At 41.9% G+C, this 23,765-nt stretch overlaps 1 protein-coding gene and 2 non-coding genes across 3 annotated transcripts; 2 read left to right on the plus strand and 1 right to left on the minus strand.

Moving 5' to 3' along the window:
• On the plus strand, positions 1 to 72 carry TRNAE-UUC. The gene has a single exon. It is a non-coding gene; the product is annotated as a tRNA-Glu (tRNA).
• On the minus strand, positions 19 to 23,519 carry LOC118857567 (small VCP/p97-interacting protein-like). Its single transcript, XM_036768205.1, is given in 3 exon segments — positions 19 to 100; positions 22,128 to 22,155; positions 23,348 to 23,519. Coding segments are annotated over 3 exon segments (282 nt in total).
• On the plus strand, positions 957 to 1,028 carry TRNAE-UUC. The gene has a single exon. It is a non-coding gene; the product is annotated as a tRNA-Glu (tRNA).
• Positions 23,520 to 23,765: the final 246 nt, after the last annotated feature.

Below are 23,765 nucleotides of genomic sequence, written 5' to 3' on the forward strand. Positions count from 1 at the left end.
TCCCTGGTGGTCTAGTGGCTAGGATTCGGCGTTTTCACCGCCGCGGCCCGGGTTCGATTCCCGGTCAGGGAAGGGCTTTTTTCTTTCTATAGTCTCCACTCTGAAAACAAAAACAAAAAAGACAAAATCGTCCAGGTTTAGCGCATTCGCTGCTACTTTCCTGGGCCACTCAAGCAAGTAGCCAATTCGCGGTTCTAGCAGCCATAGAAACACTCTAGCTCGGCACGTTTAAACGAGCTGGCTGAGTTTCCTAGGAAATTGACCAAGGCAGAAGAATCCCACGTCTGAGGCTTCTCCCTGTCTTACACTGTTGGTGCAGCTGGGACTCGGTCCCAACCTTACTGGGAAACCCTTTGGAGTTAGGAGAGAAAACTCCCTAAGCTGAGGTGATGCCTCTGATGGGCATATACCCCAAAGAGATGAAGGCCACCAAGAAAGGTACTGTACGCAGAGACCACGATATTCTCTCCTGTTCTGGGATGGGGTGAAGGGAGGTAAGGACAATAACAAGGGCGGGGGGCGATTCCTTGACCATCGTTTGGGAAATGGCCGGACTAATGATGGTGTATGTGAATTAAACAATGCCATGATGGCCGCTTAAGAAAGAATTCCTGAGAAACAAAGGAAGAGTTGTATGAACAGATTCAAAGGGCAGGACCAGGAGAATCATCAATATAGGGACTACAAAAATGACAACAAGAAGAACACAAAAAGGAAGTGAATGTTAAGTCCCTTCGATGACCCTTCTTTGGTCCGAAAAGAGCTCAGGAAATGCATCTCTCTCTGTCTCTCTGTATTAACCTTCAGGGCTAAGTAATATGTACTCTGTCGCTTGGTTTAACTTAGAAGGCTCTCTTAAAGGGCTGGGGAAGTTGATACAAAGATAAATACAATAGCTAAAGGGAAAAAAGAGCATAAACAAAAACAAATAGATTAAACGAGAACTTGCAATCGTTTCCCTGGTGGTCTAGTGGCTAGGATTCGGCGCTTTCACCGCCGCGGCCCGGGTTCGATTCCCGGTCAGGGAAGTAACCTCCGCTTTTATGTGTGCTGCTTTTTAATTGCTTCGATGAGGCAGTCTCATACCAAAAACCCCAGCCCAGCTTCAGGCATTTGCACAACTACTGAAACCCCAGTCCGGCTTCATGCCTTTGGGCAAATACTAAAGCGAAAGTAGTTAAAGGAAAGAAGGGGAAAAGAAGACTGATAAGGAAAGGAAAGGCGTGGGAGCCGAGCACCAAGAAGTCACTACCCTGGACTATCCGGCCGGGGGGATTGGGAAGGAGAACCGAGGTGGCGAGAGGAATTTGAACTTGCTCAAGGCCCGACCCAGGAACTGTTTGTCTCCCCGGCATTGCCTTGTTCCCCAAAGCGCCTCTGGCAATGGTTTCCCCATAAGCCAGCACCCGAGGACGAAGGTTCCTGGACTACATGGAGGGGCCAGAAAGGACTCTGCCAGCCAATGCGAGGCTGAGAAGGAGTGATGGGAAAAGCCAAATCCAGCATGGGACATGTTCATTTCAGGCCACAATGGCTAGTGGAGGCAGCTGTAGGAAATGGCATGGGGCGTCTGTAAAATAGGATGCGGTATGGCAAGGAAGAGATACAAAATGAGATGTTGGAAGACAGGATCTATATAGCTTGATTTTTATCCCCAGCACAGTTCCTGACAGGCGCTTGGTAAATATTTTTCATTTATTCATTTGGGGTTTCACTATATGTGTGCCTCATTTTTCCAACTCGGGGGGAGAGAAGTGTTTCAGAGTTACGGCTCTCATTTTGCCTTTGCTTTGAACTGTGTTTCATTAAACTTTAAACTGTTAAAGAGACACTCATCCGTCTGGATTAACGAGGCAAAGTTTTAGGAGTGGGGACCCACAAAGTGCTACCCTGGGTCATACTCACCTAATCTGCAAACCTGTGAATATTATAATAAAAGTGTTCTAATTATTTTTGTAAATGAGTTCTTTTCACCTTTTGATATCTTTCGGATTATAGCCCTTTTACCTATATCGCTATAGGTCAAAGGATATGCAGTTTAGTAACTTTGGGATCATGGCTCCAAAACAGTTCTCCTGTGGCGTCATGGATGAAGCCCTTGATTTGGGGGCCATGGAAAGGACCTTGGGCATCCAGCCTCTTTGCCTCAAATACAGGATAGTGATCTTGCTCTCCCGCCTTTGCATTGTCAATGTCCCTCCAAACTTCTCACCACGACCCTCAGGATGCCTGTACTTTTTCTGACGTGATCATCTTTTAAAATTTTTAAAAAATTTATCTTATTAAATATTTCCCAATTATATGTAAGATAATTTTAACATTTTGAGTTTTAAAATCTCTCCCTCCCCTTCCTTGAGAAAGTAAGCAATTTGGTATCGATTATACATGTGAAGTCATGCAAAACATATTTCCATATTAGACGTGTTGCAAAAGATAACAGATCAGAAAAAGAAAAAAAAAACAACTCAAGAAAAATAAAGTAAAAATAGTATGCTTCAATCTGCATTCAAAGTCCAGTTCTTTCACTGGAGGTAGATACCATTTTTCATTTGATGTAATCATCTTGAGTGAAATGTTTTCCTCTTCCTTAAGGAAGGAATAGGCTTAGCCTCCAATCATGGTCTATTGGCTCTCCAGGACTCAAGAAGATAAGCTCTGGTGAGCCCCTGGTTACGTGGCTTGGGGGGGGGGGGTGGAGGAGAGGAGCTAGGGGGAGAAGGGCAAGTACTTGTGAAAATGTTGCTCCTACTACACTCCACCTCCAAAATCATAACTGTCTCAAATCAATTCTCTCTGACAGAAGACCTGTTCCATTTGGTCTTTGCATCCCCAGCTACCTGCCTCCTTCCCCCCCACCCCCACCCCCCAACCAGGGATTCACCAATGTTTACTGTTTTCTACTTCTCCTATGAAATTGCTGCAGCTTCTGTTAATTGTTCTTTTAACTCTGGACTACAAGACTGCTATTTTCTAGGGAAAAAATTGTATTGATATCTGTCAAAAATCATCTATATTTTCCATATTTTCTCTCCCCCCACCCATAACAAAGATTAAAATAGGGCAAAAAACAGTTCAGGAAAACTAACCACCATTTTTTAAAAGTATGACATCATAAACATTGGTCCACACCTAGATGTTCTGTTAATGCTACTTTAAAATGAGTTTTAACAGAGAACATCCTCCAAGCCATTGGACTGGGAGGTATTCATTACTTTGTATAATCTCTGTTCTTTCACCTTCCTCACAGCTGGCATATGAGCCGGTGGTTGAGCATAATTTTTCACTTGACTTTATTTTGGGTGATAATGATAGCATCTGTGGATTTTGTTTTCTTTTGGTGTCTCTCTCTCTCTTTTTGCTAGTTTGAAAGTTCATGCCTTTGTAACCTTTGAAGCTATGTTGCTGCTAGCATGGATTCCTTCTACGTATATTGGGTAAGGTTCAGTCATTGTTTCTAGTCTTAAGTGCTGCTTCCACATTGTCATATAGTGCATTGTATATTGAATTGTTATTGTCCAAATGTGTTGGTTCCATTCTCGTTGATGCTGATTCTAGATTGCTAAAGAAATGCTGGAAAATCTGCCCCACTTTGCATCTATTTCTCATCCTCTTTTTACTTTAAGTTGGAAATTCTCCTGGGATCTTATGTTGGGTTTCATACCACGCTTTCTGCAGTCTTTTTTTCCTCCAATATTTTTAACTGTTTGGGGAGGTCATGCTACTTGTAATTTTTTGCCATGCTCTGTTGTGACCAGAATGGCCTTTGTTTTCTTTGGGTGGCACAGTTTATCTCATTGGGCCTTACTGGGTGCTGGGCCTGCTGCACCTCTTCCGGGGCAGGAAGCCCAGAGACCATGCCTGGGAGCAGAGAACTTCCTGTGTGATGAGTCATGGGGCTGGCTGAGGGGAGGTGTTAACTCCAGAGCCATGCCCTATTGGGTGTTAACCTAGGTGAACCTCCCAGGGTCCTAGGGGAAGGGGCCAACTCAAGAACCAATCAGCTCTGGTCATTCAGGCGGCGCTTGATGATGTCAAAAACTCTATAAGAGGGGAGAAGACAGCTTGAAGATCCTCTTTCCTTTTCTGGTTGGCGTGGAAGCAGTGGCGAGCGTGACTCTGGGCCAGCCCTTGCTCTCGGGCTGAGCCCAGATGTTGGTAACTATGAATTGTATTGGGTCTGTCTGTTAATATTTGTAATTTGTTTGTATTTTGTTCTGAAGTTTGGGATTCCGGTTTTGTTTTCCCCTGAACTAAATGAATATTCTGAACTTCAGGATGCTGGCTGTTTGTTCCCCTGAATTAGCTGACTGTAATCTGTATTTGGTCTGTCTGCTGATGCTTGTCTGTATGCTCCCCTGAACAAACTGAATGCTGGATTAAAGAAAGCTGGTCAAACCCTTCACCATGCTTTCCTTGTTTAAGCAGATAAAAAGAACCTGTGCTTTCCCGGCGTGCCCAGCAGCCTCCTGGGTGCCGGCTGTGGGGGGATCTTACGCCCCCACAGAAGCTGCTAGCCGGATTGTTAAAACATCTGTCAATAATGTTTTTGCAAGTGAGCATGTACAGTAAAACTGTGCTACTGTCAGTCGCCATATCTCTGTCACACTGCTCTCATTAGAATGTATGGTGCAGAGAAGTCCTTAGGAAGAACAACAAAGGCAGAGATAGTTTTTAAACAAACTTTATTGCTACTCACAAGAGGAGGACAACAGCTGCTATGCATCAAGGGGAAGATAAGAATTTATATGTGCCAGGTACTATGCTAAGCACTTTACAAATATCTCATTCAATCCTTACAATAACCCTGCAAGATAGAGTCAGTCTCTGTGCTTGGCCTCCATTCCAGCAGTTGGCAGTTCTTGGGGCAGTGGGGAAGGAGTCTAGGGGGTATCCACACTTCTGTAGAAGGCCCAGAGCCTTTCAGGGCTCAGACTTTATTATATAGAGTTTTAAAGCTCAAGAGCCAGCATGATATCAAAAGACTTCCCTGTAATATCCATAGGACTAATACCGTAAGGACATTGTCTAAATTGCCTAATTAGGAGTAAATAATGGGGGGTAGGGATGTTGGGAACTTAACTCTAATTATGCCAATCCAGCAAGAGGTAAATGGGGTTAACTCTGGACTTTTTAGCTTTCCCATATTTGCATTGGGGGGGAGGAGCCATTGGTGTATCAGTCAAATTGGTTTTTACCACATTTTTTACTTATCTTTGTATACCAGCGCCTGGCACATATTTAACGTTTAATATGTCCTTGTTGACTAATGGACCATTTGGGCTTGGGCTGAAGCAAATTGCTGAATGCTTTTGAGATCTCCTGTGGTGACTATTTTATCTGAGTTAGTCTCTTTTAAGGAATTGTGATAATCAGAGTTCATAGATTTACTTTTATCCATTTTTCAGAGTCAAAAGCTTGTTTAAATATCAAAGGTGATCTTATATGTTCTCCTCCTCTTCCTCCTCCTTTTTCCTCTTCCTCCTCCTCCTTTTCCTTTTCCTTCTCATTCAACACATGCCCTATCTGCCCAAGGAGCCTCAACCCCCCATAGTTCTGCTCTCTTTCTTTGTAATGGTGGTCTTGGCTCCTGCTCTTGGAGCCGTCCTTTCTCTAGTCGCATGTGGCTTCTCTATTTCTTCTAAAGATCTTGGGTCCTCTGTAGAAAGCTCTTTCTTGAATTCACCAAACCAAATGATTGAGGGCCACCTCCAGTCTTCCTGATCTATATCTTGCCACTGGACCCAGATGGCAACAGAGAAGAAAGTGAGGCTGGTGATTTTACACAGCCCTCCCTCACTTCAATTCACTTGAAAGTCATGGCATCCATTACCTTCCTAATGTCATGGTCCTCTTCAAGAATGAAGAACAAATAACAACAAACCAAATGATTAAAAGCTCACTCAGAGGCAAGGTCTATCATTCTTCATCCTTGGGGTGTGGGATTCACTCAAGAAACACATTTGTACCTCATGAAGAGATCACCTGGCATTACCACAATTTTATGATTAGATTAATAGTGCTTTATAAAGTTCCTCTTCTGTGATTAGGTCAACAAAAAGCCCTTATAATCTGAGCCCCTCCCAATTAAACATTTTATATTTTCCACCAAATCAATGGGGATGTCTCCAAGCATGTTTTTCTATAGTCCCAAAGTCTGGAAAGCTTTCTAGAGACCACAAATCTAAATCACACTTAGGACATATTACATGAGGATGTCATAGCAGCAAAGGCTGGTCCATAAAGTAAACATGTGTAAAATCAATGCAACAATAAATATTGATTGATTTCCATGATAATACAAACATCAACGTATGTATATACAGGACAGGGTATGTGATTCTCATCTCTCTCAACTTAATTGACTTAGGCACAGAATTTAATCATAGATGATGACAACTTTAGTGTGAATGAAATGAAGAAGTACTTATTCAAAGCAGCAAGATAGTCCTTGTTCTCTGGGAACCCACATTCTTATAGCACATTATAGGAAATTTCAACTCTAAATCAGATGTAAAGTCCCTGTGATCCTTAGGTGTAGCAGCAAAGTATATGATAGTGTATCTACTTTAATGTTATTTGCACAGACAAAGCCACATCCATGCCTGATGTTGAACCATTAGACAATGTCAAGAACTTTAATGGAAAGAATATTCCATTTCTTCCCAGGCTGCATCTCTACAGGGATGATCTCCTTAATATTTAGGATGGACTGAGGTGGGGCTGGGCTGGAAACAGGGACAGGAGTTTGGGGGGAGGATTGCTATTGGCAGATCACTTAGGATAAGGGTTCGAAGCACAGTCCATTGAGTCTGAGGGGATGTGGTACAAGGTGTTAAACAGTAAAACTGAGGCCCCACTAGAGAATCCCATTACAACCTTTCAATGGATTCCTAATTGAGTCAGAACAGAACAAAGTGATTGTCTCAGCAAACAAATTACCCTTGTCCTCAGGGGTTTTAAAAAGCTAAGCCCTCAGGAGTTAGGGGTGCCTAAGTAGGGAAATGATTTCTCTCCCCTTAGAGATTCCCCTTAGACCTTAGGTGGTGAGAGCTTCTGCTGCCTGGATGAGAGGTGGAGCTATTCCCTTTGTTGTGGCCACCAGAAGTACTCTTTAGTGCACCTCCTCTTGGTACTTTAACTATCTAATCTTTTGAACTATAAAAGGATTAGTTTGGGTCTGAGAAAGTTGAAAAGAAGGAAGTCTTCCTAAACCCCAACTGCCTGCCAGTCAAATCTTTCAGTTCTTAACTTAGGGACTGTGGAATGGGAGATGTATTTTTATCCTTTTAAAAAAATTCTTACATTATATACTTTTCAACTTTAATTATTAAAATAGTTTTAATTGGATTTTTATGGTTCATGAGGGCCTGTTGCATTTTATTTTAATTTTTTAAACCTCAACTTAAACACCAAAAACAGTATTACCATGTACACAGAAAAACACAAAAAGAAGATTGTATATGAAATCATAAATCTCCGTTTCATACTACTTCTTTTTTTATAAAGTATATAATAAAGCCAATACGTTGCTTTCAAAACTGTACTGCTTGTGTTTCTTTCTGAACTTCCTTCTGTTTTTTTTCTATACATTAAAAAAATACTTTCAATGATACCCCTTTTTCAATGGCATTACTATTAATAATCCCCTTTTTTGTTCAGTCGTGTCTGACTCTTCATGATTCCATTTGGGGTTTTCTTGATAAAGATAATGGAGTGGTTTGCCATTTCCTTCTTCAGCTCATTTTACAGATGAGGAAACTGAGGCAAACAGGGTGAAGTGACTTGCCCAGAGTCACATAACTAGAAAGTGTCTGAAGCATTTCAACACCTAGGTGCCCTAGATAATCCCCTTTCCCCTCCTTAAACCCTCCACCAATTAAAATTAGAAAAAGAAAAAGAAAAGAAAACCCATGTAACAACTTGGTATAGTTAAATAAAACAAGTCTACATGGTGTCTATATCCAAAGATGTGTGTTTCTTTCTACACCTTGAGTCCATCACCTCTCTGTCAGGGAATAACATTCTTCATTATAAGACTTCTGGAGATTCAGGAAGTAAAACACAGTTTTAAGAGAAGCTTAAGCTCCTATAATTCTATGAGATAGAGTAGAACTGTGACATTTTCTCCTACAAGATTCCTAAAAATGTTACCTTAAATTGTCTTGGGACAGAAATGTCCAAGGTCATAAGGGGAACTGTTGTTTTATTTTGTGGGGAGGGAGAGGGGGAGGCAGGGCAATTGGGGTTAAGTGACTTGCCCAAGGTCACATAGCTATTGTGTCCAGTGTCTAAGGCCAGATTTGAACTCAAGTCCTTCTGACTCCAGGGCCAGTGCTCTACTCACTGCACCACCTAGCTGCCACCCCCCCCCCCAAAAAAAAAGCCATTTCTGGAAGACTTGTGTTTAAGATGCAGAGTACAATATTACTATTTTTTCTTTGACACTGGTCATACTGGAATGCTGCCCCCTTTTTGGCCTGCATTAGCATAATGCCATTTCTTTTGTCTTTGTGCTTCTAGCTGATTTTTTGTGCAGTTCTGAGACAGAAGAAGAGTCATTTACTGAAGTTTTTCATTGGGATTTAGTCTGGTGCAATCTTCAGTTTTGGGGGGGCATATTTGTGGGAACTGGGTTACCTGCTTCCAATCAGGCAGCCATTGTCTGGAAATTCCCTGCCTGTTACATTTTTTAAAAGTTTGAGGAGAAAGACCTTGGATAGAAAAGACCGTCATTCACACCGACTAAGCCAGATTTAGGCTTGGTCCACAATATTTAGTGCTGTGAACAAAGGTTTGTTCTTCTTACTGTTTGTTTTTGGCACTGGGGGTTGGAGGGATCAGGCCTAGAGCTAAACTCTATTACAAGCCCAGACACGTATGTATGCCCTGTTTCTCTGCTCCTCCACTCTCATGCAGATCTCTGCTGTGATGCTGACTATGGAGGCCCTAGCAAATTTCTCATTTAGAAATTGAATCTCTAAGCCCTGGAAAGAGGGAGGAGAGTCAGGGTGGGGGTTGCATTCTGTTTCGAGCTTGTGGGTACAGTCAACTAGTGCAGTCTTACTACCAAAAGTTTGGTGGGAGGTGGGGGCTCATTGAGTGCAAGTTAAGCAAGTTAGGTCATGCAATCTTTGCCTTCTTTGGTTCTTGATTCCCTAAATCATGGAAACAGTTGAAATTGCCTTATTTCAGGCACATAATTTCTATTTTGCAGAGGTTTGAGAGGTCAAGAAGATGAGAGATAATGTGTAGTCCTCTATCTTGTTGGTCATGTGATCCAGAAGTTAAATTGCATTCTATACACAATGAGACAGGGTATCTGAGGCCACTCTCCCGTATCCAAAAAGACTTTCCCTTCAATGGAATTATGAGCCTCACGCTAGGAGTATCATATAATCAAATTTACAAGTTCTGTCTCCAAACAGATAAAAGAGCTTGAGTTCCTCTAACATTATTGCTTCTCTTCTTGGCTTGCACCGCTTCTTATAGTCCTGCATTAACCAACTGATTTTCTTATCTAGCCTTAATCACTGAATGGGTGCTGCCTCAGACAAACTGAGACCTGGGAAAGACCAAGATCTCCCCACTACAACTGGGGCCATGTCCAATCGTTGTGATCTATATCTTGCCACTGGACCCAGATGGCTCCAAGGAGAAAGTAAGGCTGGTGACTTTGCACAGCGTTCCCTCACTTAAATCTAATTCACTTGCAAGTCAAGACATCACCTTCCTGATATCATTCGTCCTCTTCAAATGAAGGACAAACGACAACAATAAATAACCATCTGCTCTTCTTTTCAGCCATCTACATCCAGCTGAGGTAGAGAAGGTTGATTCATTGAAACGAAGTTCACAAAGTTCACCACCATTGTTCTAACTAGTGGAAATCTCAAACTCCCAACTGTATTGCCATTGGCTTGTAGCCCAGCCCTCTGGGGGTCACAAAAAGTCTTCACTCCTTCCTTTGGTATCAGACAGAGTGTCTGCATCACTAGACAAAGTCTTAGACATAGCAGACTCTTCTCTACCACATGTAAATGTTATTATCGTTTTTATTACCACTGCAGTCCCAGGAGAGTATAGGATCAGACTTAAAGCATTGTTTACAAAAGTATCCTGACCATCGTTCACTTCTGGGTCTCGCATAGCCAATGGACCATTCATTCTCTCCCCTGTTTGCACACATGGCGTCTTGGCTGCTGGGCTGGTTCACAGCAGGTCCCTCCTCAGGGCTGGCTATCCACGGGTTTGGTTGAGGTAACCACTGGCAGCCTGTGTTACATTCTTCAGTTTCTGGGCCTGTGGTGGCCCTTCCTCTATTTCAAAGCTCATGAGTTTGTAATCCAACCTGTTTCATCTCTAATACCTATTCAACAAAATTAATAAAGTATAAAGGCAACAGAGACAGGAAGACATAGCAGGGCCATGTGTTCATAGTCACATGGTGGCTAGGTGGGGAGATAACACTGCTGGTGCCATGCTGCTGACACCACCTCGTGGTAGAAGAAGTAGTCTTCTCTCTCACCTGGAAGCTTAATGAATAATAATAATAATAATAGTTAATGTTTATATAGTGCTCCTATGCTAAGCACTGTATAATTGTTATCTCATTTGATCCTCATAATAGCATTGGGAGGTAGGGATTTTATTATTATTTCCATTTGATAGACAGGGAAACTGAGGCAAACAGAGGTTAGGTGATTTCCCTGGGGGTCATGCAGCCAGTAAGTGCTCAAGGCCACATTTGAACTCAGGTCTTCTTGATTCCAGGCCCAGCACTCTACCTACTGCACAGTCTAACTGCCCCAACACAAAGTTCTCCATTTGACACCAAGAGAGAGAGGGGGGCGGGGGAAGAGCTTGTCTGTTCCATTCTTCTGTACTCATACTCTTCTGGTTCAGCAGCAAATGAAAAGGCTTTTCATCACTATACAATAAACAGGAAATAGGAATGGGATACTTGTGCACTCTCTCGGTGGAGGGGTGTGAGACAGGGCTCTGAAGAAGCCTCGTTGACTTCAAATGGTTCAGATATCTGGCAGAGCAAATTGTGCATGCTCTGATGTCCGGGTCTCTGTTGGAGAGTCTTCTATTACTCTTATGCCCCTTTTAAAAATTATCATCCTTGGCAAATTTGCTGGAATGCTTTTCAGATACATTGCCCACATCACCAAACCAGAGAGGTCCCTGAGATCCTAAAGAGGCTTATGTCCATTGATTGCCCTCTGACTTTCTTCCCCAGTGCCATGCAGGAGAGTCTCAAAACAGTCACTAACTAGCACAATCCTATGTATATTAGTGAAAACCACAATCAGTCCCCCACATCACTTCACTTCTCCTGATGTCCTCTCACCATTCCCTACTTCAAATGTACCTCAGCTACCTCACTTGACCTCAAGCGCTGGTAGGTTTGGGTTTTTATATACCAGCTGGGGCATAGTCAACCTTTATCCAGCCAATAGTCAACTGCCTTTCTAGTTCTATCAGGGAAAACAGGGACCATCTCCAGTCATCCTGATCTATATCTTACCACTGGACCCAGATGGCACCAGAGGGGAAAGCAAGACTGGTGATTTTGCACAGCCGTCTCTCACTTAAGTCCGACCCACTTGCAAATCATGCCATCACCTTCCTGATGTCGTGGTGCTCTTCGAGAACAGAGGACAAACAACAACCTGTGAGCAGTCCAAGCTGCCCCACTAGGGACCCAACTGGCCACTTCCAGATGGGCAACACAGCACCGTCCTTCCTTCCTTCTTTCCTTCCTTCCTTCCTTCCTTCCTTCCTTCCTTCCTTGTTTCCTTCCTTCCTTCCTTCCTCCCGTCCTTCCTCCCTTCCTTCCTTCTTTTCTTCCTTCTTCCCTTCTCTTCCATTCCCTTCCCTTCCCCTACATTCCTTTCCTTCTCTTCCCTTCCATCCTTCCTCGCCCTCCGTCCACATAAAGTATCATACCCTTACCTGCAGGTGCTCTGCCCAAAGGAATGTAAATTTTGATGGCTGAAACCTAGCAAGAGATCTTGGGGTTTAGGACTAGATTTCTTTCTTAAAGACCATACCTTAAACCAAATTCACTCAGGCTGTCATTGACTGGCCAACAACAGTTCCAGCCTAAGCCCACTTAGTGGTCATTATTTGGGCCTTGATGGCTCAGAGTAAATGTAAATTGTGATTTTCTGTTTTGGCCAGAAACCCTGAGAGTATTCCCCTCCTAAACTGATTTTTTTTTTAATTAGGTAAAAGAGGCCATTCATTGGCTCATTTCTTACCTAGCCTTAATCAATGAATAGGCTTTGGCTCAGTCAAAGTGAGAAATCAGAAAGACCTTAGCTTAAAAAGGCCAAAGTCTCCCACTACATCTGAGATATCTCCAGCCATCCTGATCTGTATATTGCCGTTGGACCCAGATGGCTCCAGAGGAGAAAGTGAGATTGGTGACTTTGCACAACCCTCCCTCACTTAAATCCAATTCACTTCAAGCCATGGCATCACCTTCCTGATGTCATGGTCTTCCTCCAGAACAAAGGACAAACAACAACAACAACCTCAGAGAAAACTCATTCACACTTAGTAAAAGAGAGAACACGCACTGCTGACTCTCCTTCTTCAGAGAGATTCCAGAAGGGAAATTCAGAAGCCTCTCTGATTGCTGGGGAGAGAGCAGAAGATGCTAGGGACTCAGGCGAAGTTCTCTTGAAAATTCCACTCCCTCCTCCCTGAAAAAGAAAGACTGCATTTTTGCCTATAGGCTGTGACCTCATATGTTAAAGAAGAAGCCCATCCTGGATAACAGTGTTGACTTCCTTAAGCTGGGGTTGTCAGATCTGAGCACTCATGGCAGCTGAGATGGGATGGAGACTCAACAAATAAGGAGGTTTCCAACTATCATCCACCTAAGCCTTCTTCTCCCCAGCTTAGCTAAAGGTTGTCCCTAAACCTGCCCCAATCCCCTTGTTGAGGTGGAGAGGGTATATGTTCCCCAGACACTTCCCCTCATCTCCAGGTAGACATTACTTGTGTTTTGTGGATGTGGGGGTAGGGTGGATGTTTCTCAGGGATCACTTCTGCTAAGAGGCTCACTGCTCTCACAGGGTCAGAGAACTGATACAGTAGCACTTGCCTGCCTTTTGGTAGCTTATGATACCTTATGTGCATTTTTAACATATTTTGCCTACACTTAGTTTCATACATGTTGTCTCTCCCTATAGGATATAAGAGAGAAGGAGCCCTTTTATTTTTGTCTTTGTGCCCGCAACACCCAGCACGGTGGACCTCTGGCACATAGTACACATATAATAATGCTTGGTTGATCCATCAATTGATTAACAACCCTGCCTGCACTAGTATCATAGATCCAGGACACCTGAACAAACAAAGGTCACAGGTAGCAGACAGCTTTTTATCATTTCTCAACTGGAACATGCCCAATCACTAAACGTGCTTTTCTGTGCAGCAGATGTGGATGCTTTCCTGGTTCTCTTCATGGTTTTGCTCATTCCTTTCTGCCTGGCTTAGCCCAGCATCATCTTCCTCAATCACAAGGCTCCTCAGGTAGCCAGAGGATTGGCTCTGTACCTTGTTTCTTTCCTGCATAAACAGTTGAGTTGTTTGCCCAAGGGGCTGTTTTTGGGTAGCTAGTGGATAGAGTGCTGGAAGCTAGGAAGACCTAAATTCAAATCTGACCTCACTTTGTTAGCTGTGTGACCCTGGGCAAGTGACTCAATCCCTATTTGCCTCAGTTTCCAAATCTGTAAAATGGAGCAAATCATAGCACATATCTCCCAGATAGAAAAAAAAAATCTACTTTCTAGATGAGTTCCCACTTTTAGAAATGGTAGTGTGGTGTTATACAACCACACTTATCTGCCCCCCCCTTTTATACTCTTATTGGTTCATTGACTATATGGATTTCTTGATGGAAATGTTCTTCTATTTTGGGAAGCTGAATTGAAGGATCTGTAAATCTCTCTCCTTTTTTAGTTTCAAGCCGTCAGCCAGGGACAGTACACTCACAAAGTACATCAGTGTGAGATGTATCTCTCTCTTTTCTCCGGCCATGTTCCCCCTCAATTATCATTTTACTACCATTAAGTACAACCAAAATAGCCAAGCCTGTAGTTAACACTGTTTACAAAGACAAAATAAATGTTTAAATATAAGAGAATTGGTCTTTCACAGATCCTTTGCAAAGCACTTTGCAAATGCAATGGGGTGGAATGGCCAATGGAGGGGGAGAGGGGGAGGACAGTTCTTCAAGTGTGTACAGATATCCTCCACCTAGTTTCAGCCTAAGTAACTATGATGCCCCAGGGGCTATACTGTGACATGACCAAAAAAAAATCTTCAAATTGGTGGCAGAGCAGGAAGAACTGATGACCCAGGAGTTGCTAAGCTAGAACTGAATGTAGATACAAATGGGATATTCTTGATTATTTCTCACTATTTTCTTTGGTGGCTTTGAGTGAATGGGGTGACTTTGAGCTACCAGGTAGGGTAGGTACAGCAGGTTGCATTATCCCCTATTGCCCCCATGGATCCATGAGCACATAATACCTCTGTTTCTTTTGCATTCTTTCACGATCTTAAATGAACAAGTGTTCTAAGACGAGTGCCTAGGTGACTTCATGAGAAACTGCAGTGAGTTCTTCCATCCCAGAACTGCAAGAAAGTCAGCCACCAGCCCACAGGGGGATATAAAGAGGACCACCAGCACAGCCATCACCAGCATAAGCAAAAAATAAATAAATAAATAAAAGGCATAGCCTCCCAGAATCAAGCAAACAGTCCCAAGGCACATGTAGCCTGCACAGCTCTGCCTGGAGGCAGCAGGTCTGGAGTCTTTCTCGCTAGATGAAAGCTCCAGGGAGTTTGAAACCCCATGGCATGACCCCTTGTGCATCGCAGCAGCAACCAATTCAGCTGTGCTCAACAGGAAGTGCCCAGGAGCTTGGGGCACCTAGCTTCCTGGTGTTCTGTTCTGAGAGCCCGGGCCATCTGAACTTTAAGTGGGCTTCCAGGAGGGCTGAGCCCCAGGAGATAGAAGTCAGCCCAAGAATCCAGGACATCTAGGGTAAGACCAAGCAAGGTACCGCCCCCCCCCAAAAAAAAGCACAGAGGGGCAAAGTGGGCAAAATGTGGACCTAGAACAAAGCTGGAAAGATGATTTAATCATAGAAAATACTCATAAGTATAAAAATTATTATAAGTCTAACTCCATCACAATTGCAAGCAGTGAGGAGAAAAACTAATGGAGGGAGGGGCTGCCTTGAACTGCTGGTGGAACAGCTCCCTAGGCTTTTCTTTCGCATTCACAGAAGTCCCTGGTGGGGAGGCTTTGCCTCTGCCACTAACCCATCCTGAGCACTTCTGTCCTGTCCTGGTCTGCTCCATTTCCACTGCTATTAATCACAGGAGCTCCATATTCTAGTCCAGGATTGAGGGGCTTGATACTTCTGATCCAGGTGGTTCAGGCTCAGGATTAGAATAAAATGAGACACCTGTAGACCACCTATCATATAATGAAAGTAAGTTTACTAACAGAAGCAAAGATATAACATAGATTCCATTGAACACAGCTCTTCTGCCTCTACCTTCTCAAGGTGGCCCAGACTAGTCAGTAGCATGTATCAAGTCTAAAGAACTATCAACCTTTGTGTCCTGGGTTCCTATATTTAGGAGATTAGGAAACTATGTCAATGGTGCATATCTTTTAGTCCCCTGAACCAATTAAGTTGTAGAAAGACTAGACAATTTACACATTTACAGAATAGCCCTAATAATTGGCAGGGCTCATATGAAAACAATCCCCCCTGGCCACTTGTTGTATATAGGAGAATGACTTGGACTCCTTGATAATCAGGACACTGATGGACACTTAACTTGGCAGATCTCAATCAAAAATTTTTAAAGGTTATTTGAACTAGATAATGCCTCAGAAGCAGATATTTCAAGTGAAGAAGACTCAGTGTATGGCCAAGAGCCAGGCCAAATAGGGGGAGAGATTGGGATAAACCCAGAGGCAAGTAGCATTCCTGCTTAGAACTTCAACTTCCTAGAGGGAAACCCCACAGAGCATAACAACAATGCTGGGTGGCCTGGACCCTTCTTGAGTTCAGGTTTAGGGATGAAGGACTACATAGTTCTGATGATTATGATCAGCCCACACTATCAACTAGTTCAGGCCCAGGGGTAAATAAAGATCAGCAGGTAAAAGGAGGCCTGGGTCTATTTGACCAAAAATGTAACCAGACTACCATGATATTACAGGGAAAACTAAAAAAGTGTTAACATGTATAGCCAGATGATAATATACATATAAGAGATGTCTTGTATATAATGGCATACATTCATAGATGTACATGGCAATTACTGAATATTTGTGTACTGTAGGTACATTTTAATTGTTGCTATGCATAATTTTGCTGTTTGTTTGAATGTGTAGGACACCTTTCTAGGGGTACTCCTCAATTTGCATCAATACTGACAAGATGGTTCTCTAGAGGTAGATACCTCACAGTTGTAGGTGTAACTCTCTGGGGTTGTATTTCAATGCTGATAGCTCACCTATAAGTCAGTTGTGCTTCTTATCATCAATCTGCCATTAGACTCTTAGCAAAGGCATTTACTGAGATGGCACAGAAAAAATTTTTGTTGTTTTTGAGTCCTCTCAGTTATGTCCGCCTCTTTGTGGGTTTTCTTGGCAAAGATACCGGGATGGTTTGCTATTACCTTTTCCAGCTCATTTTACAAATGAAGAATTGAGGCAAACAGGGTGAAATGACTTGCCCAGGGTCACACAGCTATGAAGTACCTGAGGCCAGATTTGAACTCAAGAAGATGAGTTTTTCTGACTCCAGGCCCGACACTCTATCTACTGGGCCACCCAACTGCCCTATAGAAAAAAGTAGTAGTCATAAAACATCCCTTGGATAAACCTGTGGTACATTCTCCCACAAATATACACACCATCCAGGGGAAGAGAGGGCTCCAACATAGAATACAGTGATAATGAGGTAAGCATGTAGGACACACGTATGGCAAAGACAATACCACATACATTTTTAGGCAGAGTTAATGTGGGAATTTAATGCTACAAAGATTTTGTTTTAATTTTTTTCTCACTGTGGGGTAGAAGTGAGGGGAAAGTGGGGAGACAGAGATAGGACTGCTAAAAAGAGAAAGAAAACAAAAGAGGGAAAAAAGAGCAACTGAAACATATTTATAACATGGACAAGGGGAAAAAACAAAGGAAAGAAAGAGCTACAGATAAGAAGGACAGTTTTGAAAGTTACAAAATTCTTGATGACTAACAAAAAACGGCAACTCAACTCCTGGTAATACAAAGCCCAGACATCCTTATTCCCTTTGTAGGATTCTCATGACTTTCTACTTGTGTGTGACGTTTCTGTCAGAAGGGCTGATCAACTGTGTTTCCAGGGTCTTCTTTCCCCAATTTGAATCAACAAGCTTTCTATTAAGTCCATAGTCAGCTCTCTTCTCTGCTGCCAGGAGTCATATTCCTTGAAGCTGCTTTCCACTGCCACTTGCTTCAGTGGCCGTGGCCAGGCCACCAGAGAGTGAAAAGGATGCCACAGAAAGTGAAACGATTACACAGGCCAGGCAAGAGAGTATAGGACAGCTCCATTTATTAAACTGAAGAAAGGGGCTTATATACCTTTTTAGTAAAGCAGATCAACAAGTTCACGTGGGAGATATTTGTTATAATGCATGACTTCCTCATGCTTTGTTCCCTTTTTTGCCATAACAATATTGCATTAACAGCTCACAGGTGGTGTTTAGCACGTGTGTGCCATGGGGGTTTTGGAAAGCCTTCATCCTGAGTAGCACATGTGTGCCAAAGTTGCTTTGGAGAGAGCATGTGTGTGCCGAGGTGGGGTTTGGAGAGCCCATGTGCTGAGTTATCAGCCCGAGGGCAAGAACAGGCTTCAGTGAAAACCTGGCCTGTATCTTATCCCGGAATGGACTTTCTCAGAGCTGGCCCTCTACAGCTTTCCCCCTTGAGTCATTGTCTCTTTGTGTCAATGGTTATCTGGAGTTTGTGGCTTTGTTTTCTAAATTAGTCCTTAAACTCCCAAGTAGCTCCATTTCAAATCAATATCATATTGTGAACTAAGCTTGATTTGGCTTGATCCAGAAAGATAGAGGTTTTTTTCATTTAAAAAAATGTTGTAGGGCTCTTTTAAACCACAAAACCCATCTAAAACTAATTTAATAATTAAAGTTTAAAAGCATATGATTAAAGAATAATAAAGAATATAAAATACAAGTAATTTTCCACAGTGACTAAATCAGAAATTTGCTGAATTTATTATGTCAATTAATTTTTGTTGATTCATTAGAGTTTTCTAAGCAAATCATCATATCATCTCCAAAAATCAATAGTTTTATTTCCACTTTGCTTATGCTTACATCTTTGTTTCTTTCTTGTCTTATTAATATAGATAGCATTTCAAGTATCATGTTAAATAGTAATAGTTATAATGGACATCTTTACTTTACGATTCATCTTTTTGGAAAGACCTTTACCCTTTCTCCATTACAAACAGTTCTTGCTCTTGTATTTAGATAGGTATAACTTACAGGGGCAGCCAGGTGGCACAATAGACCTGAGTTCAAATATAACCTCAAACACTCACTAGCTGTGTGACCCTAGGCAAATCATTTAACCTCTGTTTGCCTCAGTTTCCTCAACTGTATGATGGTGATAGTAATAGCACCCACCTCCCAGGGCTGTTGTGAAGATCAAATGAGATAATCATTGTAAAGTGTTTCATGCAGTTCCTTGTACATAGTGAATGCTATATAAATGTTAGCTATTACTATTATTATTATATTAAGGAAAAGTCTATTCATTTCTATGTCTTATAGATTTTCTAAAACAGAAACAAGTGTTAGACTTAGTCAAATCCCTGTTTTCAAGGAGTTTATAGTCTATAGGGTGTGGGGGAGAGATACACCACTTACACAGATAAGTATAACACAAAGTAGAATATAAGAGAGAAGATGTAAGGATCCAGAGAAAATACTCCAGGCAGAGAACACATTGAGCTGGGAGGATTAAAAAATAAGTAGCACCTGAGCTGGGCTGAACATTTAGTGAAGAGATTTTAAAATGCAGAGATGAAAAAATAGTCCATTCTAGCTAACATAGATATTCTAGGCATGGGAAACAACCTGTAGGAAGTGTAGGAATGAGATGAAATGCAGAAGTATAGAAACAGTAATCCAGGGATTGGACCATAGAGGACATTAAGGCAAATAGTATGAAATAAAGCTTTTACCTATTCTCAAGAGACTCAACGATCATCTCTCTGCAAAGGATTCCCTACTGGGTCCTTTGCTGGTACTAAAACATATTTCATATGTGGCATTCAAACCCCAGCTCTTTCTCTCTCTCTTTCTCTCTCTCTCTCTCTCTCTCTCTCTCTCTCTCTCTCTCTCTCTCTTCTCTCAGAGAAGTCTCTTTGTCTCTTTTTTCTCTTCTCTGTCTATCTCTGTCTCTGTCTGTCTCTGTCTCTTTCTCCCTCTCTCTCTCTTTCATCTTACTTACCCTCTACCTGCCCTCACTATGGTAGGTTTGGGATGCAACAGGATTCCAAGAGGGGAGGCTGGCCACAGACATGACCATGTGGCTACAACTGAAACTTTCTCAGGGTCTTAAGAGGTAAAACTAGCGTGTGCAGGATGAAAGGAGGGGTGGAAGAGGGAGAGATGTATTCCTACTATTTGCCACTATAGGTCCTGAGCCACCATCTGTGTGCTTTCCGTATATACAAAATCCGTCACTAACTCCTAAACAGGAAGCATCTACTAAATGAGAAAGCAAAAGCAAGATTAATAACATTTATTCAACAGAAGGCAAAACCAGTAATAAAAAGCATATATCATTCTCCCCATAAACTTGGGTCATTCTCAAATCCATATGGTGTTCATAAGGGAGATTAGGCACACACAGAAACCTATCAGGGAGACACATGACTATGGAAATCCATAGCCCTAGGGCAACTCACAGCTCTGGACATTAGGCCTTGATGGTCTCATTAGAGAACAGTCTGCTGTACAAATCATGTGCTGAGCAAAAACACTTCTCTGATATGTGTTTCTATTCTGATCCTCAACTCTCCTGCCAGGTAAAACCATTTTGCTACTCTCAAGACACTGCAGCAGTGTTAAGAATTCAAGCACTCCTTATGCATACTCCCCCTTCTCCCCTTATCGAGATGCTGAGAAAGTGATATGCTCTTTTAGCAAAATATATCAGCATAGCTCAAAATGGCTATAAAGTCTGTCTTTTCCCTTCTTTTCCCCTATCTTTAGCTACAAAGGATTATAAAGATCAACAAGGCACCCTTGAAAGGTTTCCCCTCTCTCAAGCTCTAGATAGCTCTTGAAGTCAGTAAGTCCAGATGATGCAGCATCAAGATTCAGCCATCTTCCAATAATCTTCCAACAGGCCTAGAGCCTAGAGTCAGCTGGCTTTGCTTTCTCCAGCCAATCGTCTATCAACAAAGTAATGCCTCTTGCAATCAGCAAAACAGCTGTAGGGATCTGCTTGTCAGATATTTCCTATCAGCTCCTGTATTCTGTCTTCCATAAAAAGATTCTCCCACAAGTCCCCACATCCTCCTGTGCTTATCTTCCTCTTTGGCATCTGTCTTTATTCGGTACTTTCCTACCCACTATGGTTTCCAATGCCTTGAATCAAGCTTCCTCATCAGTAGCAACCCATGAAATTCAAAAATCCCACATTCCTCATATAATTATTAATTAGTACATGAACAGTTATTTGATTTACGGTTTCTCATTTATAACCTTCAGAACTCTGGAAAACAGTCTTATGGAAATGAGCCAGTGGACCACAATGTTCTGCAGCTATTAATACCTCTGTTACTGCTCTGCCTTCACAAAGGTCTTCTCAGTACATTTATTAGAAGAGACAGTTTTCTTTCAAATCTTCAGTACAGTTTGTTGCTCTTTTCAAGAATTTTTATCTGGGGAGCTGTTTCTCTCAGGCTGATTTCATCAGTATTCCACACACAAATGTTCTTGTGCAACCAGACTGTCCATATAACAAAGGGATAGTACCTTACGAACAGAATTAGACAATAGGTCAAAGTCAGAGACAACAGACCCTTTTATTTGGCATGTTCAAAGGATGAGGGAGGGCATTCAAATGAGACACATCCCACAAACTGGGGTAGCAGCTGTAACTTACAAAATTAGTGTAGCCTTCTGAACTTTCCTTCCAGTCTAGCCCAGGAAGGGATGAAACCTAGGCCCAGAGAAAATTCCAGTATATAGTATATACTTCATCAAACCCTTCACACAGAGATGACCAAAAGATCAACACGATTTAATATGTATTGACCCATGCATTGCATCTTACTCATGGGAAGAGGGACCCACTAGTCCATTTGCCAGATATTCACAAGTGCTAGACTGCTGAGTCTATGGGTTGGGTATAGTAGTCAGGCAGTCTGTGGTAGCAGTGAGAGGGAGGCCATGATTTGGGTTCACAGGAATCCAACATTTCATATTCCAAACTTTTCATTTCATGAACCCATAAAAGAACTTGAAGACTTCCAGATATAGCCATCATAAGTCTAGTGAGAGCATCCACCTGATTGTCTCACTTATTCTAATGATGATGATGATTGGTGAGCACTTACATAAATGTGGGTCACAAAGAAATGAGTATTGGGTCTATATGCATATGTACTTCAATAACATCTCTCCCCCCACACACCTCATTGACCCCAGTTTTCCAATTGAAGTCCCATCAAACTACAGACCCAACTACCAAACCATATGCAATCGCTCAAGAGTCAGTAAGTAGGCATATTACAGCTGGAGGGCTGTTGTGTTCACAATGGGCGATAGTAAGGACTAGACACAATTAAATCCATTGGAATGACTAACTCAAGTGGTGCCTGACAAGGGAGTTGGAAAGTCAACCATGACACCCAATCTCCCTGATATTCCATTGTCTGGGTCCCAGAATTTATACTTTGTCCACAAACACCTGGCAAGATCTCTCAACCAACTGAAAGTTGGTTGCAATTCATCAGCATGTATGGGTAATTCTTGTACTTGTTCCTTAGTGATATCACCTTTGCTTCTCTAATCTTGGAGAGATTCCTGAGAATGGAAACAGAAAAGTTTTCAATAGACCTTTTAGGTCCTTGATGTGGGCCTAGGGACCCTCAGACATTCTAAGTCTTTCAACAACCAACCTGATCCATGATTCTTACAACTTGCAGCAAAGTTTCCAGCAGTTAAGGTGACCAGGCCATTGTTGAGGTGGCCGTTTTGGAGAGTCCTAAGGGAATCTACTCTGAGTCTCAAGAAATCACAAGAGAAACTTTTATAAGGTACTGGGCAGTTGAAAAGGGTGGGTGACCTCAAGGGTACCAACTAAGCGTGAGAGTCCCAGGCCCATTTTTGTTCTTTTGCCTGTGGTGCTTTGTTGTTGTTGTTGTTGTTTATTAGTTGTGGTAATTCTTAATAGATACAAAAAGAATGGTAATGATACTTTTCACACTTGGACAAACGTTAGTACCTTGTTCAAGTAATCCAATTACAACATAAGTCTTTAGAGAAATGAATTTGGCAATCACGGCACTGCCCTCTTATGGTACCAAAAAAATTAAGTTTTACATTCAACATATACATTTTAGCTTAATGTAAATCACCAGTTTTAATGTACCTTCTTTACAAAAACAAACAACAGCTAGAAAATAAATTGTCAGATTAACCTTTCATTTACTTACCAAAAGGGCATCAAATGAATTAGAAAGTATTAGAAAATTTTGTTTCATATGAGCCTCCAAATTATCTGCCAGGTATGCATTTCTGCTACTTAAGGTCATTCAATCCAAAGATTTAAACATTGTCAACATAAATATGAGATAAAATACATTTTAACATAGATGTAAATGTCTAATTTATTCTATGTGGGAGAGATCATAATTTTTAAATGTAATCATTACTTCCTGAAGCAGAAATACAATAGTACATGGCCCAATTGCAAATATAGCCCCTGCCTACATAATACTACACAGGGACAAATAGAGATCTTAGTGAAAAGTTTTGAATAACTTGGTTTTAATATCCTGAATTTTATAAACTTAAATACTCAAAAATACACAGTTTCCTTAGTATTTATCCCAATGAAACAGAAGAGAATTGAATTTTTATATGCAAAAGCCACATTATCAAACACCACCTGATTGCACAGTAGTCTAATCATCCATTAAACAAATTTTTAGGAAATCATCCATCAAAGCCTTCCTTGTGATAGAGCATTGGAAACAGCCAAATATTTTCCCACTTTTCTTTTTTCCTTTCTCCTCCCTCTTCTTTTCTACAGAATGTGGATCCCAGATGCCTCAAATTGAAGATTACCTCTGTCTTCTTTCTGTAGCTTCTGCAAATTTTAATCTCTCTTCAAGGTCAGGTGAGTCTGGGGGCCCATCTCCGAAGCAGGGCAGGCACAACTCCATGTTCATTCTGTGCTACACGAGCTCCACCGTGAGGCGGGAGAAGGGGGGGTTCCTTAGAAGGTGAGCCACTAGTAACCCTTAAAGTTGAAACTTTCACCAGCAGAAGGCAAAGTGATAATTATCAGCACATAGCATGTCTCCCCATAAACCTGAGTCTCTTTAGGAAACAATCTATATTTCATTATCTGTTGGGAGGGATTATTCCTATTCTGTGCCTTTCTTCTCTCCTGCTTGACAAAGCCCTGA

This window comes from Trichosurus vulpecula, chromosome 7 (genome assembly GCF_011100635.1).
Source record: "Trichosurus vulpecula isolate mTriVul1 chromosome 7, mTriVul1.pri, whole genome shotgun sequence".
Lineage (NCBI taxonomy): Eukaryota > Metazoa > Chordata > Mammalia > Diprotodontia > Phalangeridae > Trichosurus > Trichosurus vulpecula.